Source organism: Lipophrys pholis, assembly GCF_963383615.2.
Source record: "Lipophrys pholis genome assembly, chromosome: 3".
Classification (NCBI taxonomy): domain Eukaryota; kingdom Metazoa; phylum Chordata; class Actinopteri; order Blenniiformes; family Blenniidae; genus Lipophrys; species Lipophrys pholis.
Window position 1 is genome coordinate 14,463,363 of NC_137627.1, and position 16,991 is coordinate 14,480,353.

The 16,991-nt window shown below is 40.9% G+C and overlaps 1 protein-coding gene across 1 annotated transcript in view; it reads left to right on the top strand.

The window, feature by feature from the left end:
• The window catches only part of LOC308107949 (uncharacterized protein), a 56,027-nt gene extending 39,036 nt beyond the window's left edge, over positions 1-16,991 (top strand). Inside the window, exons 4-14 of the mRNA XM_080460560.1 lie at positions 1,327-1,575; positions 4,059-4,119; positions 4,673-4,803; positions 6,161-6,280; positions 6,988-7,101; positions 9,988-10,101; positions 13,598-13,711; positions 14,130-14,176; positions 14,866-15,042; positions 15,430-15,580; positions 15,663-16,991. Coding sequence (XP_080316686.1) covers positions 1,327-1,575; positions 4,059-4,119; positions 4,673-4,803; positions 6,161-6,280; positions 6,988-7,101; positions 9,988-10,101; positions 13,598-13,711; positions 14,130-14,176; positions 14,866-15,042; positions 15,430-15,580; positions 15,663-16,099 — 1,715 coding nt within the window. The 3' untranslated portion in view covers positions 16,100-16,991. The remainder of the gene's footprint in view (positions 1-1,326; positions 1,576-4,058; positions 4,120-4,672; positions 4,804-6,160; positions 6,281-6,987; positions 7,102-9,987; positions 10,102-13,597; positions 13,712-14,129; positions 14,177-14,865; positions 15,043-15,429; positions 15,581-15,662) is intronic.

Genomic DNA, 16,991 nt, shown 5'->3' on the forward strand with positions numbered 1-16,991 from the left:
ACACACCCTTCACAGCTGACTTATTCCCAACGTGGCCTCCTATTCTGTTACTATCACACAATCTTTCCCTTTTATCCTCAGAGCATCTCGGCAGCGCCCCTCATCTATACATGGGGACACACATATATGCATGCATACACATATTCTGGTCGCTTTGTAAGTTTTAACGCCCTGTCAGGGAGGATTATAACTGAGTTGTGGATGACAGCGCCTCTAGGAAATCCCCTCCGGGGGTCAGAAGCACCAGCCGCTGCCCCAGCATTACCCCAGCATTGCCCCAGGGCTCATCTGATCCTCACTGGTGTTTTGGCCACCCTTTCTCTTGTCTGCAGACCCTGCTGACCCCTTTTCTCTGGCCCGACAGTCAACCCTTGTCTTCACTGGTATTCGTGCTGGCATTGCTTTTCAGTTTGTTCACCACAGTATCTGGTCAAATCATCTGATGCTGATAGTGGTGTAAATAGGAAGCTCTGTGTGTCTACTGATTATACGGTGGAGGCATTTCAAAGCCAATGCGTAGGTTGGGTCAAACCATTGAAAGATGTACATCCTGAAAATTATAAAGTCTTATTGTGTGTACAGAAGAATTGTCAGAATTGTTAGTTTGCATGCAGGAGATTGCACCAGATCTGTCTTAAAATTCTTTGTTTGTGTTTTGTACATGTCAAAAGGCAGAAAACATCTTAATGGACTGAAAAGCTAATGTACAGCACTTCAATTTGTCAGTGCTCTACTGAGGATTTCCAATGTTTGTTGCAGTTTTTGGTTCACAGCTTCAATGGCTGTGATCACGTTGTTGTTCTCAGCCTCAGCAGGAAGCTGTTTGTCAGGAAATAACTGATAAACTGACTCTACGCTACCTGGTCAGTGTCAAACAGCAGACAACAAAGGCAGTGATTAACTGGTGGACACACTGGGGGCATTTATCATCTAAAGAGGCAGGTGGCTTCCCCTCAGGAGATGCTGAGCCTGAACCAGCTGAAAGGAAACTTCCTAATGGTGATCATGTTGCATTGTTCCTGCTGGATGTACAGAAAAAGCTACAATTTCCTAGAGTTTTGTCACATAAACGTCATAATAAGAAAGTATTAAATCATTGTTCTTTGCGGTGCTGCACATAAATTCATTTAATGCATGCTGAAAAGATTTCTTTCCTGTTTGGAATTCAGTGTGAAGCTATTTAGATTTATTACCAGTGATTTTAAAATGATTCATGAGTCATATTGAGCCTCCTCCCGACCTGCAGTAGCAGGTCTGGAGAGAATACCAAACATGAGTTATGATTTTTACAAACGTGTGTATTTCTTTTTCCTTGTACTCATGCAGGTCAGTTGATCGACCGAGTCCTCCTCTCCTCCATGTTGAACCCGGGTGAACAGTGGCAGATGTACCGTCACCACGGACGGGTCCTCAGCCTGGAGTACCGCCTTCGCTTCCGCTGTGACGCCAACTATTACGGACCTTTCTGTAACAAGTTCTGCCGGGCTCGTGACGACTTTGTCGGCCACTTCAACTGTGACCCCAGTGGCTCCAAAGTCTGCATGGATGGCTGGACGGGACCCGAGTGCAAAGAAGGTGAGAGAGGAACCTGGGAAGAGTCACATGGTAATTTATTCAAATGTCACCTGCTCTAAGGAAATGTTCACGTGCATATCTCAAATTAGTCCTGTCAGGTTTCCAATAAAGGAAAAGAAAAATGGAAATTCTTTCTCTTCTGTGGCATAGGCTTTTTAAAATGTTATTTTTTCATAGATAATTTCAGGGGTCATTTTACTCCGCAGTTTATTTTGTTGGATTCTGCTGCTGCAACAAAATGATTTTTCTCTTACAACTCTCCGAGCACCTGCACAGTTGTGTAGTGGTTGAAAACGTGGTTACTTTTTCAGTCCGCTCAAGGCTTGGGGGGACTCACTGTGTTCATAAATGTGTGTTTTAGGATTATGGATTCTCTGAAATTTTCCATAGGCGTGAACGTGGGTGTGTGTGTGCGTCTGTCTCTGTGTTTGCCCTCTGATTAACTGGCAAAGACCCTAAATTGGATAAAGAAGGCTAAAAGATCATACACAAAAAGTGTAATTGTACTACTGTTTGTCTGTCTTTTTACTACCATGCACTACATGAATATCTTAAATTATATATCTAATTTAATCCTAATCATAGTAAAAGACCTCTGTCCTTCAAGGAAATTATGTTGTTTCCATCAACAACATACCTTCACATACCTCCAATCCACTGGGGTGGAAAACTATAAAAGTATTTGCTTCCCTCTAATATGCTGCAGTAGCGATGAAGGGAGTTCCTCTTCAGTTATTCTTTCCAAGAATTCTTGAAAGGTTTTTCCGTGAGGGATTATTTGCTCTCCTGTTTAATGTTGCCTCCTGAGCTCTTTGAAACTGTAATTGTGAAAGATATAGATGTATGCTCACGATCTATTACTGATACAGACATGTAGTTTTCAGTCACATGTTTATGAATGAAGAACAAACTCAAGGTTTATGAGGATAATTTCATGCCAACACATCAGTGGCCACACGTCAGATTGAGTGAGGGGGCATTACTCGGTGTGACTCATCAGCTGGACGACCCCACTCTGTGAACTCGAGCAACTGCCATGCCATCGCGCTGGTAGGAGTGAATGGAGGAAACCAGAGTGGAAACCACGAGAATGCTGAAGGACACACAACTAGTTTAAGGACATCCTGCAGCTCTGCCCCTCTCGCTCCTGTCTCACTCGGTCCCACTTCCCCCTCAGCACGGTGCTGATTGGACTGCAGAGAGGCAGGAAGCCTGAAAAATTAGCGTTGGACATTTTTTTACCCCCTGCAGGTTACTGAAGATGATGGAGTGCAGGGAACTGTCTGTGACTTGATTGTTTTCACGGAAGTCAAAAGCAATATATTTTAATTGGCACTTTTTTTTAGGCCAACAATTGTTCTTAATATACAGTTCCTATACCATGGTCAGATGGCACGTTATGATCCACTCATCCAGATGGAGCCAATCTCCCGTGACGATGGTGAAGAAGGCAGATTACACCGTGGACAGGCCACCACTCCATCACTGGGCAAAAACACAGGAGGACAGACACACTCTCATTAATACCAAAGGTCAATTTAGAGACAGTAGTTCACCAAACGCACATGTCTTTGGACTTTGGGGGAAACTGAGGTGCCCAGGGGAACCCAATATACGCAAACTCCACATAGAGAGGCCCCAATCCGATTCAAATGGAGGATCGTCTCACTGTGAGGTGGGAGTACTTACCACTTCACCACTGTGCAGCTCGCACTTCATCATAACCATATCATTGTTTGATGGCATTTTATTTATTTTGATGTACACCTGGCTCCTTGAATCCCAACAGTACAAATGGACAGTCACATGGCGGCAACTTGATGTACTTAGACCTGTAGCCATTATCATGGGCCGCATGGCGGAGCAGTGGTCACCTCAAAGCAAGAATGTTGTGGGTTTGAATACCTGTCAGATCTTTCTGTGTTTCTGTGTGGAGTTTGAACGTTCTACCTGTGTGAGTGTGCTCACTGCAGCTACTCTGGTTTTGGAGTGAGTGTGTGTGTGTGTGTGTGTGTGTGTGTGTGTGTGTGTGTGTGTGTGTGTGTGTGTGTGTGTGTGTGTGTGTGTGTGTGTGTGTGTGTGTGTGTGTGTGTGTGTGTGTGTGTGTGTGTGTGTGTGTGTGTGTGTGTGTGTGTGTGTGTGTGTGTACTTTATGAAGCTCTCTATGAGTGTTAAGTTAATGCTTTAAAATTGAGCACAAATTCTATATTCACTTTACAAACAATAACAGTGGATAACATCTAAATATATACTCCAATTATACATATGTTAAAGTACATCCAAATGAAGTAAAATCATCCCGTGGGAATTTTTCTGTTTGTGTACACTTTTCATCACAGGTACAAAGCCGTTAATCCAAAATTGCTCCGGTTGCATCAGGAAACCTCTGCGGTGTAAAACTTAAACAAAAGACATAGATGTGAAACGTTCACTGTTGTTCTTTTCAGTTTCTAATTGACTCGGTTTCCTCTGTGTCTCTGCAGCTGTGTGTCGGCAGGGGTGTCATCAGGTACACGGCTCCTGTACGGTGCCCGGAGATTGCAAGTAAGTCAAACATGTAGGAAACCATACACGAAATGAAAGGAAGCAGAGTAGTATTTTGAATTAGAAGCTATGAATTGATGCACCTACACATTCTTCTTTCATTCATTAATAATACTTATCTGTCATTTGTCAGATGTCAAAATACAATGTAGGTAAATTGTTGTATTTTTATCGTTGTGGAAGCTGAAGGGTCCAAAGTTCTAAGACGAGTTGTAAAACTATAAACTTATGCATTTATTTTGTGTGTATGTGTGGATCAGCATATGCAAATCTCCACCCAGATATACGTTTTCATTAGAATTTAAAATCCAGGTGACATGAAAATTCAGTTTAAGATAAGATCAGATGAGCTGGTAGCAGGCAGGTTAGGCAAATTACACATTTGACCATCTTGCTTTGTATTTCTTAAAAATAAATTCCTGCTCCAGACAATATTTCAAACATACAAAAATTGTTGCTCTAAAACAACACATTAATTAAATGTTGTTAATTTATAATATGTGTTAATATCATAATCATAAGCTGCCTTTCTGCTCCTGTTGTGTCTCTGTAGGTGTCACTATGGTTGGAAGGGGCCGCTGTGTGACCAGTGTGTGACGTTTCCTGGGTGTGTGTACGGCAGCTGCACTGAGCCCTGGCGGTGTGTGTGCGACATAAACTGGGGAGGACTGCTGTGCGACAAAGGTCCGACCACTGATCTTTTATATTTCTGTATAAGAAATGAAGAAGTAGAAAAAAAACATTTCCGTCATGAGTTAGTGAAAGGTTCCTCCCCTTTAGATTCTTTTGTACTGTACAAAACTTAACTTGTGTGTACAATGTATCCTGAACTGGCTGTAAAAGTCACGCATGACTCACTTTTATTGTTGAATACATAATGTATGTCCAAAGTCAACATCAAGCACATCCACTTTTCCAAAATGTGTCCTTGCTTTACCTAAATATATAACAAGAAAATATTTACATACTGATTTCAGTGAAAACAAAAGAAATGTTGAGTGTTCACAACCCTTTTCACATTAAATGCTTTTATCACTCAACCATCAGAACAACAACCCTATAGAGACAATAACAGAGCTGAATATTACAGTGTATTATTCAGTGTAATTATCACAGTATAATTACCCTGGATAACACAATTTTTCAGACCTGGGCATTGCCGGGGCCATCAGCCCCGTAGAGCACTTTAGTTGAGCATTTTAGCTCACATGAGGTCAATAGTCCCCTCCTGATTTATTTGTTTTTAATCTGAATTTCAAATGACATTTTGTGTTTTAATACAAACAAAACACTGTATCCCCCTACTCAATAATTTTAAACTGTACAAGTTCTTTTCAACATTTTTAATTGTCCATTTGTCACCTTTCTTTCTTATGTATAACATTGAAATAATTTATATAAGTTTTCCCCATCGTATTATCCCACTTTCCACCTCCCAACTTTGCCCCAGTGTGGGAGCTGGGATTTTTGAGCTGAACGATTGCCCATGGGACGATGTATTGTGCAGAGGAAAGGTGATAGCCTTGGGTAATGCGAATGTGAGCGGGGCTTGGCTGGGTGCTTTTAGCTAGGTGGGGTCCTAAGCCGTTTCTCTGCATTCAAAAAGGCTCTGTAAGAAGCTGCAGTGAGACAAAGAGACTGTGAATACACAGGAGATGATTAGAAAAGCTGTAATCAGCCTTTTACACCGGAGACAAGAGTCCCTGCAGCTACTGGCCTCCTGCACAGTCAGCTTGTGTGTGTGTGTGTGTGTGTGTGTGTGTGTGTGTGTGTGTGTGTGTGTGTGTGTGTGTGTGTGTGTGTGTGTGTGTGTGTGTGTGTGTGTGTGTGTGTGTGTGTGTGTGTGTGTGTGTGTGTGTGTGTGTGTGTGTGTGTGTGTGTGTGTGTGTGTGTGCTCATGCGTGTGTGTGTATGTGTGCTCGTGTGTGTGTGTGTGTGTGTGCGTGAGTTCGCTCTTTTTTTTACCCTAGATCCATCATTTTCCCAATTTCTGTGTTTTCAGCCACTCTTTTTGTGTTAAGTTTACTTCTTGTTGTTTTAGACCTGAACTACTGCGGTACCCACCAGCCCTGTCAGAACGGAGGGACCTGCACCAACACAGAGCCAAATGAATATCAGTGTGAGTGTCAGGAAGGCTTCCGGGGACGCACCTGTGACATTGGTGAGTGAGTCTTCGTCATCCCAAAAACTTTGTTTTCATACAGCTGTGGTTTTACAAGTGTTTGGCCAGCGTCTCCTGGTGGGGGGCGCCAGAGTGCTTCACAATAAGGGCACAGAAGGAAATATTTGGGGGACTGATGCAATGGAGACAAGTTAAAAATGTAATGCAGTGCTGACTATCGGTGTAAAAGAGACAACAGTTACAAACTACATACAAAGACTCACTAGATTTATCAAGTGAAAAACGTCTAAAAGTTGTGTTTTAACCACCTAACAGTTAGTTGTTAACAATAATATCTATTAATGTGAAAAGCATAAGTAATTTGGCCATTTAGCTAAACATTACTTCTTGGTGTGAGACGAAGCATGTTTGAGCTGGAGTGGTGCAAAGCCAGTCGTCTACCACATAAAAAAAACAAACCTGACTCAACAAAATGAAAATGTAAAGTCATAGAAGCCCACAGGAAGGGCCGAGAAAACAATGCTACAAATAGATTTATTCACATTGTTTCAAACTTAAATGAAACCCTTTCTTTTCAAAATGAACAACCACACAGGAAGTGAAAGCTTAACGGTCCTCTCCAGTCATTAGAAGGAACAGCCACCCTCAGGTTTCATCAAAGTTATGTCTGTCATATTTCACCACCTCATTGTTTTGCGGTCTCATCTCCATGATCCCCGCCTCCTCTGCCCCTCTCCTCTCATCAGTGGAACATGCGTGTTTGTCGTCTCCATGTGTGAACGGGGCTACATGTGTGGAGGACCCGACAGGCTTCAGCTGCCTCTGCACCGAAGGCTGGACGGGACTCACCTGCGCAGATGGTGATTGTCAATGCAGCACACATCGCATAGTCTGATCTGCAGGATTGTCTTTGATTCAATGTTATTGGGTAAAAGCCTGCGAGTGACTCTGATCAATGTGACAGGGGAAGTTAGATTAGCGCGGACAACAATCAGCAATCTGTCTCCTCCTGTGTGTGTGTGTGTGTGTGTGTGTGTGTGTGTGTGTGTGTGTGTGTGTGTGTGTGTGTGTGTGTGTGTGTGTGTGTGTGTGTGTGTGTGTGTGTGTGTGTGTGTGTGTGTGTGTGTGTGTGTGTGTGTGTGTGTGTGTGTGTGTGTGTGTGTGTGTGTGTGTGTGTGTGTGTGTGTGTGTACTGTGGGAATGCACTATGTCTTTATACCCAGGACAAATCAAAAAGTAGAGCATCTTTGATCAACTCAATTGAGTTAAAGTAAAGAAAGGATGGCACTCTTTAATCTTAAATGGCTCTGAATTAGGAGTTTATTGCCACTCTCCAGCTGTTTTACTACTTTTTTCTTGAATCCGGATATAACTCGAGATGAGGCGGGTACATTTATCGACTGAGCAGTACTGTTTAAGTGAAAGACAAAGAAAACACTTATGTGTTCCTACCACAATATTCCTGCCATGGAATTAAAAAAAAAAGGAAAAAAAACCATGAAAGAAGTACGACCAAAATACAAAACAGATGTTTGTGATGAGTCGGTTGCTGACTCACAAAAAAGGCAACTGCTGTCACAGTGTTTACTTTCACAAAGTACAATAACTGCGTTCCAGATTCTATGGAAATTCACACATTCGAGGGTTCTCTGTAAGAACAGACTTTATTCACATGTGTGGATTTGTGCCCATTTTCTGCTTTTCTAAATTAAGATAGACAATTAAAAGTGATGACAATTGACAGAGCTAAAGATGTAATGTCAGTGCATAGCAAAGCAAATATATTTCAATGTCAGAATTTGAAGCTTCAGCAATTGAGATATCTTCACGTTTGATTGCAGTCAAGCACAAAATTGCTGGATCATATAATTTCCATGATTTCAGTCCTGTAATGCAGGCTATCTCTGGTAATGTCATTGTGGTGTTTTATTCCTCCACAACCACAGAAGACAATATAGTTTCTTTTTTTTTTCTCACAGGCTGAGGAGAGTGTTTAATGACGAGTGAAATGACTTTTAAATGCGAGAGCAGTAAAGTTTACCTTTAGGATGAGATTAAAAACCTCCAGAAGTCTATCAAGTCTGAATGCAAAACTTTTGGGATTTTTTTTTTTGACATTCTTCCTTTTATATTTCTATTGTAATACAATTCACATTGGCTGGAATGCATAATACTCATTATCATAAGCGGGAGATCATTTATTATGTGTAGAAAATTCAGCAGAGAAATAGAGCTTTGCACCCTTATACTAATCATTTTAATCCTTGTGACTTTTGCAGTATGATGTCACATAATAGTACCATAGTGACAAATGATATATGAAATAATAATGAAAAACTTAGTTGTCTTGGAGAATTTAACTTGATTTTTTTTTTTTATGTATTTACAGCTCACAAAATCTAAATAAATCCAGCAAGTCTGAATATATATTCAGTTTTATTTCCCAGTTTCTTCCTGAATCTTGCTCTTTGCATACACGTTCTCTCGTTGACTCACTACAATATTCACAACCTCTGATATCCTCCTACTTACATGATTTGAAAGTGGCTCCAGTCGGTCTTGAGTGGATCTGCCGGTCTGTGTAATACTTATTCAAAGAGTAGATTTCAGATGTTGAGAGTGGCGGCAGCTGAGATTGAAATCTCAGAAGATAGGGTCTGTCAGAACTGTGTGTGTAAACAAGTGGCATTCCACATCCTCTCTTTTCACCTCAATCAGGAAAAACAGAGCTGCAGGTCAGGCGCTGGCATGTAAACACTTGAACCAAGAGCATTTTACATCTCAGAGAGAGAGGCAGAGGAAGAGGAGATGGACAAACACGGGAATAAAAACATTGTTTATTTTTCCTTGTGTTGTTTGTTGCCTGCTTGATTAACAGTCACGGAGGCAGTTTATCTCTGTGTGTGTTGTGAGGTGGGGAGGGCTCTCTAGGGAATACACTGTGAGAAGATTGTCAAACTTCCACGGAATGACAAGCAAAATCACAACGCAGCGCCGTATTCAGACTAAATATATATATATATATATATATATAACTCATATTAATTAAAGAATTCTTTGTTTGTTATTGGTTCTTCGGCTCGTTCTGGGAGAAGTGCGGCCAGCTCGGCGGGTTATTATTGCTCAGGGTTGGAGTTCAGGTCAGGAAGATGGAGAGTGGTCGTTCTGCCGGGTTAGGTAAATGAAAAAAGGTTATGAGAGAGACTGAGAGCTCTTCACTGAGAGATGTGTACCGCAGAGGCATGCATGGGAATATTCTAGATGCCACTACTGTACAAATATGCCATGTCTAATAGGAAGTTATGCACGGTTAACGCCTAGATTGTGAACCTCTCTTCGTGTCTGCGTGCTGGTTTTGCTTATTTCTTTATCTGATTTTAATCCTTCCATGGATGGATGGTACCAGGCCTGATTTTTTTTTCTTTCCAGCCTGTCTTCGTCTTCACTCATCACCCTTTTCCTCATTTGAATCCACTCTCAGACCCCCTCTCCCTCCCCCGTGAGAAAGCCTTGAGGTGTCAGCCATGTACATGCAGCAGATGATTGTATTTATCGCTGTTTGCACAGAAACCAAAGCAGCAGAAAGAAAAATAAAAACACCGACCGCCAAGATCATCCTCATACCAGATCGCTCATGTCCACATGGTTGCATCACATATAACACACCACAAACAAGAATTCACACACACACACTTTACACAGACCACTAGTTCATGAACAATGCTTTCTGTTTGCCCCCCCCGCAGCGGTCAGGCAGTGTGATCGCAGCCCTTGTGGTCGTGGAGCGACGTGTCAGGAGGCTCCAGGAGGTTATCGGTGTCTCTGCCCGCCTGGATGGACCGGCAGGACTTGCCAGCTGGGTCAGTACCTCATTTAACCAAACGTGTTCTATATGTATTACTGCCGTCAAGCAATTCAATTTATTAGTTAATTTCAATATTATTCTAAAACATTTAGATTCATTAATGAATCTTGATCTTTATTTATGTATAGGATATTTGTATTTATTGTAAATACAATTTAACAATATAACATCATTATTCCTAGTGAAGGTTTTGATAGAGTCCTAAATGAAGTATTTGTAAAGTAGTTGTTTTACTAAAGTGATCCAAAGATTTGTACCTTCTGAGTTTGGTAACAGTAATCCCATACCATCGTGGGCTGCAGGCGGCAAGTTTGTATTTTATCAACTTAGTTAGAGAAGAAATACGCTGAAGTGCAAACAGTTGTGATCCCCTGATTGCTTTCCAAGGAGGAAGTGATTTTAACTTGAATTACTCCAATTATATTTACATTTTGAATTTTCAAAATGTCAAACCAGCTTTGACTTTTCAGCCGAGGCATTGGGAGGTGCATACAACATGCAAATAAAAAAGATTCACAACTCATCAAGTCCATTTTTGAAACCAAGTGTCAAAAATGACTTTGGAAGAACCTTAAAGTAACCATGCTGTTACTCTGTTAAGCACTGTGTGTGCAAATACAGTAGGTGAATGTAAAAAAAAGTTGACACTGCTGAAATGTGTAATAAACATTAAATAAATTTGTAAATAAAGTGGAAAACTAGATTTGAAAATGGAAATTTGCATGTGTTTCAATGAACATAGTGATAATATGCTTTTCCTAACAAGAAGAACTTAAATCATTTCAACTATTGTTTACAAGATTTGACTCATTGTGCATTGTTTTATTATTCACAGTTGCCAGACACTTCACTGATTTTATTAATTTGACTGGCTGTTATTAGTCTGCATTATTACAGAAGAGATGTATTAAGTTATTTATTGAAGTCAATTTGAGCTTGAGTAATACATCATGTGCTTAGCACCTGCAATACTAAACAAATATTGTCATTTCCGCTAATAGCTTATTTTTTCCACTGGGCTTCTGTTAGAATAGCTTAAACACATAAACCAATCTGTTGTGACAATCACTTTTGTACATATTATCTATAGTTATTACCGGTGGCACCAATGAGGAATTAGTCTGCTTTCAAGAGAAAAGAAGATGATGCTGTGAAAACTAGGAAAACACCACATTAAGCAGTAATTTAACTGAAAAATTGTGTTTTTGTATTAGAAAACGCTAAAGCTAAATTTCAAAGAACTTACTTTAAAAGCAGAAGTTCAGCTGGTATCAGCAGTGAAACAGCACTGAGGTATTCTGTGAGTTTTTCACCCTTTACACTAATCACTTAATCTGCAACACAGCATTTGTACTGCTCAACTAATCAATGAGATATTGAATTCAGATCTTACTCACAGAGATGACCAACACAAATGTTTGTGTCTAGTGATTTTATTTGAGTTGTTTAATGTCTGACTTCAAATCTTTACCATAATGGGAGGATTGATTATGTACATTTTTCATGATCCCAAAGTTGTTTACGCACTCTTCAGTTAAATAGACGATCAATTTATGAACTTCCACGGAATCCATTTACGGTGTTTTTAATTCTTTACTTTTTTCAAATTAAAATCTGTCCGAGCTGCAATATCATCCTGGGTTCTAAAGCCACACACCCTAGTTTCAGAGGGTGATATGTGATTATGCATTTGAAGCTAAAGGTGCATTTAAAGCAGAAATTAAAGAGCCGGAAAAAGCCAGCAGCATGTTAATTCTCCCACCAGCCTGCCATGACTGTGAATCAGTATTCTCTATAGTCACCGTCATCTCCTTTTGCACTGCATTCGCTCATATTGACAAGTGTTTTCCCAGAGGGCTGTTGTGTTGGATGGTATAGCACAGGGAATACTGTATAGCATCAGGTTAAACACACATACACACGTGGCGCATGGATGCACGCTCCCACTCGCCACGTAGAGACGCTTTGGGGTTATGAAGTGAAAAGTGAGACATATTTCAGGATGACAGTTTCTCCTATTCCTCGGTGCTACAGTGATATGTCACCCTGACACTTGATAATCCCCCGTAGCTTCACATCACAGGTCAGGTCACACTATAACACACACACACACGCAGTCTTCAAGGTAGAGTGGTAAAACTCCTCATGGCACAAGCCGATAGGCAGTACCTCAAATAGTGAAAGTCAATTGAACTCTCTATCAGTTTCACTCTTTATTAGATGATTTCTGTCCTCACTTTTAGCTCCAACACCCTGGATCCCCAGGCTCTTCTCACACACACACGCCCGCATGTGCGCCCACGCACACACGGGACTCCTGTCAGTAGTAAGAGGTTCGGATGGTTTAGATTACCTATAACTGACTGGCTACTTCCCATTTTATCATTTAGCGTTTCTTTCTAATCCTCTGAGCCCTCTGGGGTTTCAGGCTTTTACACTCAGTAGCACAGCGAGCGAGAACAGACTTAACAGAAACAGTGGCGCGACATGGGGGACGTGTGCAAAAACAAGCAGAATGCTGGAAGATGCTGAAAGGTGTGATTTTTTTTCCTTTTTTTTTTTCAATGTGATGTGCATCAACAAAGAAACCAAACAATATAAGAAGAAGCCCAATGTTGTTTGTGTGGGTGTTCATCTATCCAGTTTCTGCCAAGCGATTCTCCAGTTCATGACTGACAGCTGAAAATGAATTTAGTTTTGTTTATCCTGTGGATTAAACATCGCCTGAGCTCAATGGGAGGCTTGTGTGATGAGATTCAATGGTTTTTGGGATGAGGCTCTCTCAGACGAACGCATTTACGGTGAATTTTGTCTCATTTCAGTGCCGTATTTAGTTAGTCCTGAAGTAATTGCTAGTTTATCTAGTTTATGAAGATTATCTTCATATTTTGATTGGCCTCCTGTTTTTTTGTACAACTCCAAAACCAGGACAGATAAACACTTCTCTGTGTGGATTCTATGTTCTCGTGCTGTTCAGCCTGAATTACCATTTGGATGTCTTGGTTCGCTGCACGATGGTGGCGAGCACTCTTGCCCATAGATCTACTCCATGTGACTCCAAGTTGGATAAAACTGTATAGAAAATAGATGATTTGAACCACCAAACAAAAATAAGTTTAAAATATTTTATTTTAGACTAATACATTTCCCCAAGTTCAAGTCAAGTAAAAAATATTTTAAATAATAAAACTAAAGGATCAGTTTACTCTCGTAAAATAAACTTCCATTGCTTTGTCAACTGCACCATAGATTAAATTTCAACGTTTGTTTGTTTCTTTGTCTCTTATTTTGTGTCTAATGTGACATACGTGTTATGTGATCAACCTAAAGAAGGTTGTGTGGGTTAAAAATTCTCACAGTGAAAATGTGAGAAAATATTCTCGTATATATGGTTTATATACTCAGTTGATAACTAACTCTGTAGAATGCATCAAAGATAAAATGTCATTTGTCTTACATCAGTCGTTGCGTTTGTTTTTTTGTTTCTTTAGACACCAACGAGTGTGAAATGAGTATATGTGTCCACGCCCGCTCTTGTCGCAACCTGATCGGAGGATACCTGTGTGACTGCCTTCCTGGATGGACGGGGCCAAACTGTGACATCAGTAAGTACAAAAGTATCAGAAATAAAAGGAACAGAAACAAAGAAGACTGTTTGATGGAAGCAACGAGATGTGATAGTGCTCAGTTTCCCCGGAGCCCCGTTTTCGCAGTTTGTGTAGGCGAGATATCACTTTACAGCAACTCCAGTTCCGTCACTCATCTTTCAAAGAGGTGAGGTGAAATACGGCATTAATGTAACACTAACTAACAGGAGTGTGTGACGCTCCGTTGTTACTTTGTGCTGACAGACTGCTGTAAAAAGGTGCAATCTGATTTAAAACTCGATCATGACCAATGTTGCATGTCACTCTGTTCTGTTTTCACTTTTTTGATTGTTGTTTGCAGATTCATGGACGTAATAGAAATCCCGTCTTGGTGTGACAGATTTACTTATTGTTTCTGATCTCTCTCTGATTCTAGGGAACAGCAGCTGTCAGGGTTTGTGTGTGAACGGTGGATTTTGTGAGGTGAGACTCCAGGCTGTGCTGCATTCCTCTGTTGTTCTCATTGGCCTGCAGTCACTGCATATCCAAGCTGCTTCATCATCCTTACTTCACTTTGTCGTTATTGTACTTTATTTCTATCTTCCCACTATTTGCTAACAAAAATTTGAAAAATCATTTGAATTAAACAATAATCACTTTGATTTTTATCAATCCTTTAGCATGTGATACATTATTTAATAATGCAGCCTTTATCTTAAATAGTTATTAGTAATTAGTCCAATTATTCTCAAAGGAGAAAATAATGTATTCAGCTGAACGGCCTCTGTTAGTTTTCATTAATCACATAAATATGAGGTAATATGGCTGAACTGCACCTAACTAGAGCCAGAAGAAAGGATTTAGGGTGCCTTCTAGTGGACACTGTCGATATGACAGAAGCTATGTAGAGAGGCAGAGGTCAAGGAAACACAAGTAAAGGTGCAAGCTGGAGCTACAGCCAAGCCATTTATCTGGGAGATTAATGTTTGAGTCTTGTATGAAATACGAAGGGTATTTATTTATTTTTTATTAAGTAAAGTAACAACATATGCAAGAAATATTGTCAGAGTCAAATGTAGGATGTTATTTGAAGCTGTGATTTTCCTGCACTTCACATCATGATAACTGCATACAAATACTGTAGATTACATACAAAAGGTCTTTTTTTGTAGGACCAGTTGTCTGGATCCAGATGCTTGTGTCCTTCTGGGTTCTCGGGAAAGTATTGCCAAAATCGTCTGAGTTCTTGTGACAGTGCTCCATGTCTGCACGGGGGACAGTGCGCGGAAACAGATGGACGGACGCCCACCTGCAGTTGTCCTGTTGGATTCTCAGGAGTCTTCTGTGAGGTTGGAAAGCCTTCTATGTTAGATTAATGACATATAAAATGAGTGTACAAATAACTGACAAACAATTTTCAAAAGTATTATTTTTTGATCGCACATGTAGTAACATTCAAACCTCTCTGGCGATTAAAAATGGATATTTTTAATTATGGAACAGCAACATTTATGACAGAGTTTGCAACAGACCATACAGTATTTCCACATTTCCCTTTTTTCTTGCTTGTCTCCTGAATCCTGACTTGTGTTTAGGATGAAGCTGTAGTGGAAATAAACCTCTACTGCACCTGTAGTTTTGGAAAGCAGATTAAATCCATTGTAATGATAATTCTTGGTTTAAAAGTTGGTGCTGAAGAGAAGAAATTTCAAACTTTTTACTTTCTACTATTTCAGGTAACTCTGGACTTGTGTGATCCCAATCCTTGCCAGCAGGGGGTACAATGTCACATCACTGAGGGCAGATACATTTGTGCTTGTCCTGAAGGTTACTATGGTAACGAGTGCATGAGCCTTAAGAATCCTTGCATTGGTCAACACTGTCCAGGTAAGATTCGCCTATATTCTCGTTTTTGTTTTCTTTCACAAAAATGATAAAATCTTTGTAACCTCTGGCTCTTCACTACAAGGTGCCATGTCAGATGCCACACATGGGGGTGTCAGCTTCTACATGATTCTGGTGGGCATCTTGGCCTTGTTGACTGTCTGTGGATGTGCTGCCTGCGCCTTCGTCCTCTCCCACTTCCACCGGAAGCGGAAAAAGCAGCAGGCAGTCCCGCAAGAAGAAGGCATCAACAATCAGCGGGAGTTTGTCAACCTCATCAGGAACGTGGACCGCCCCATGCCTCTCCTGCCACCCACCACCCCTCTCACGCACTCTCCCGCCCCGGCCCCGGTCTCACGTTGCCACGAGGAGATTGAACTGACCCTGCCACCTTCCCCGGCTCCTTCGCACCCTTCACCAGCACTGAAGCCAGCCCATGCCCCCAAACTGGACATTTCAAACCGGGAGAGGGAGAAGCTGAACCGCTTCCAACACACAGACAACCAGGAGCTGGAGGTCTGAACCCTGCCCTGAACCTCTGAGCCTCTGAAGGGCTCTTCAATATTTCACTTTGCGTCCTCGGCATCCTTTTGCTGACAGGACCACGTCTCCAGTTACTTGCACTGCGTCAAAGTTGTGGTTGTGCAAAGAAGACGACTCTTTGACCTTTGGGTGCTCAAATGTTGTCTGGGGAGGAAAAGCTGCTACACAACAAGGTCAAAGGTCACACTCTGCTGTCGTGTATAAGCAGCAGCAGGTGAATGTTGTGTGACTGAGAGACTGATCAGATATCTGGAGATATAAAAAAAACTTGCCTTGGAGTGCCTGAAATCCTGTCAGGAGGCATAAAGTGAAGATCTTTCAACATGTTTCCTGCTCCATGATGCCGTCTGACGTCGAACTGATGCTCAGACTTCCGTTTCCTTTTCAGACTGAACTCTGACAGGCAGAGAGAGAAAAAAGAATAGATGCCTACTTGGTGTATTTCTGTGTTGGTGTATATGTGTGTGTGTGCGTGCGATCATGTGCGTGTGTCTGAGAGAGAGGGATTAACAGAATGTATATTATAAACATGGAGAAAAGAAGGACAGATACATTTCACTTAAAACAAAGTTGATAAACTTGTCAAAAAAAGAGTGCATATTCCTGAACTGAAGGCTCGTACCCCATCTGAAAAATGTTGCCTGTATAGTCTCTGTCATATTGCAGTTTGTCAAAGGTGTATGATTTTGTTTTCATACGTGCGTGTAAAATAGCTTTTTTGTACATAAATATATTGTACATATTGAGGCTCTTTTTTACTGTGATTTGGTCTGAAAGTATCACTGTATTACTTTGCTGTTTGCCCCATTTCACTTTCCATTTGGAGCAATAAGCACTGATGGATTGTAATAAAAGTGCATTTACCAATTTT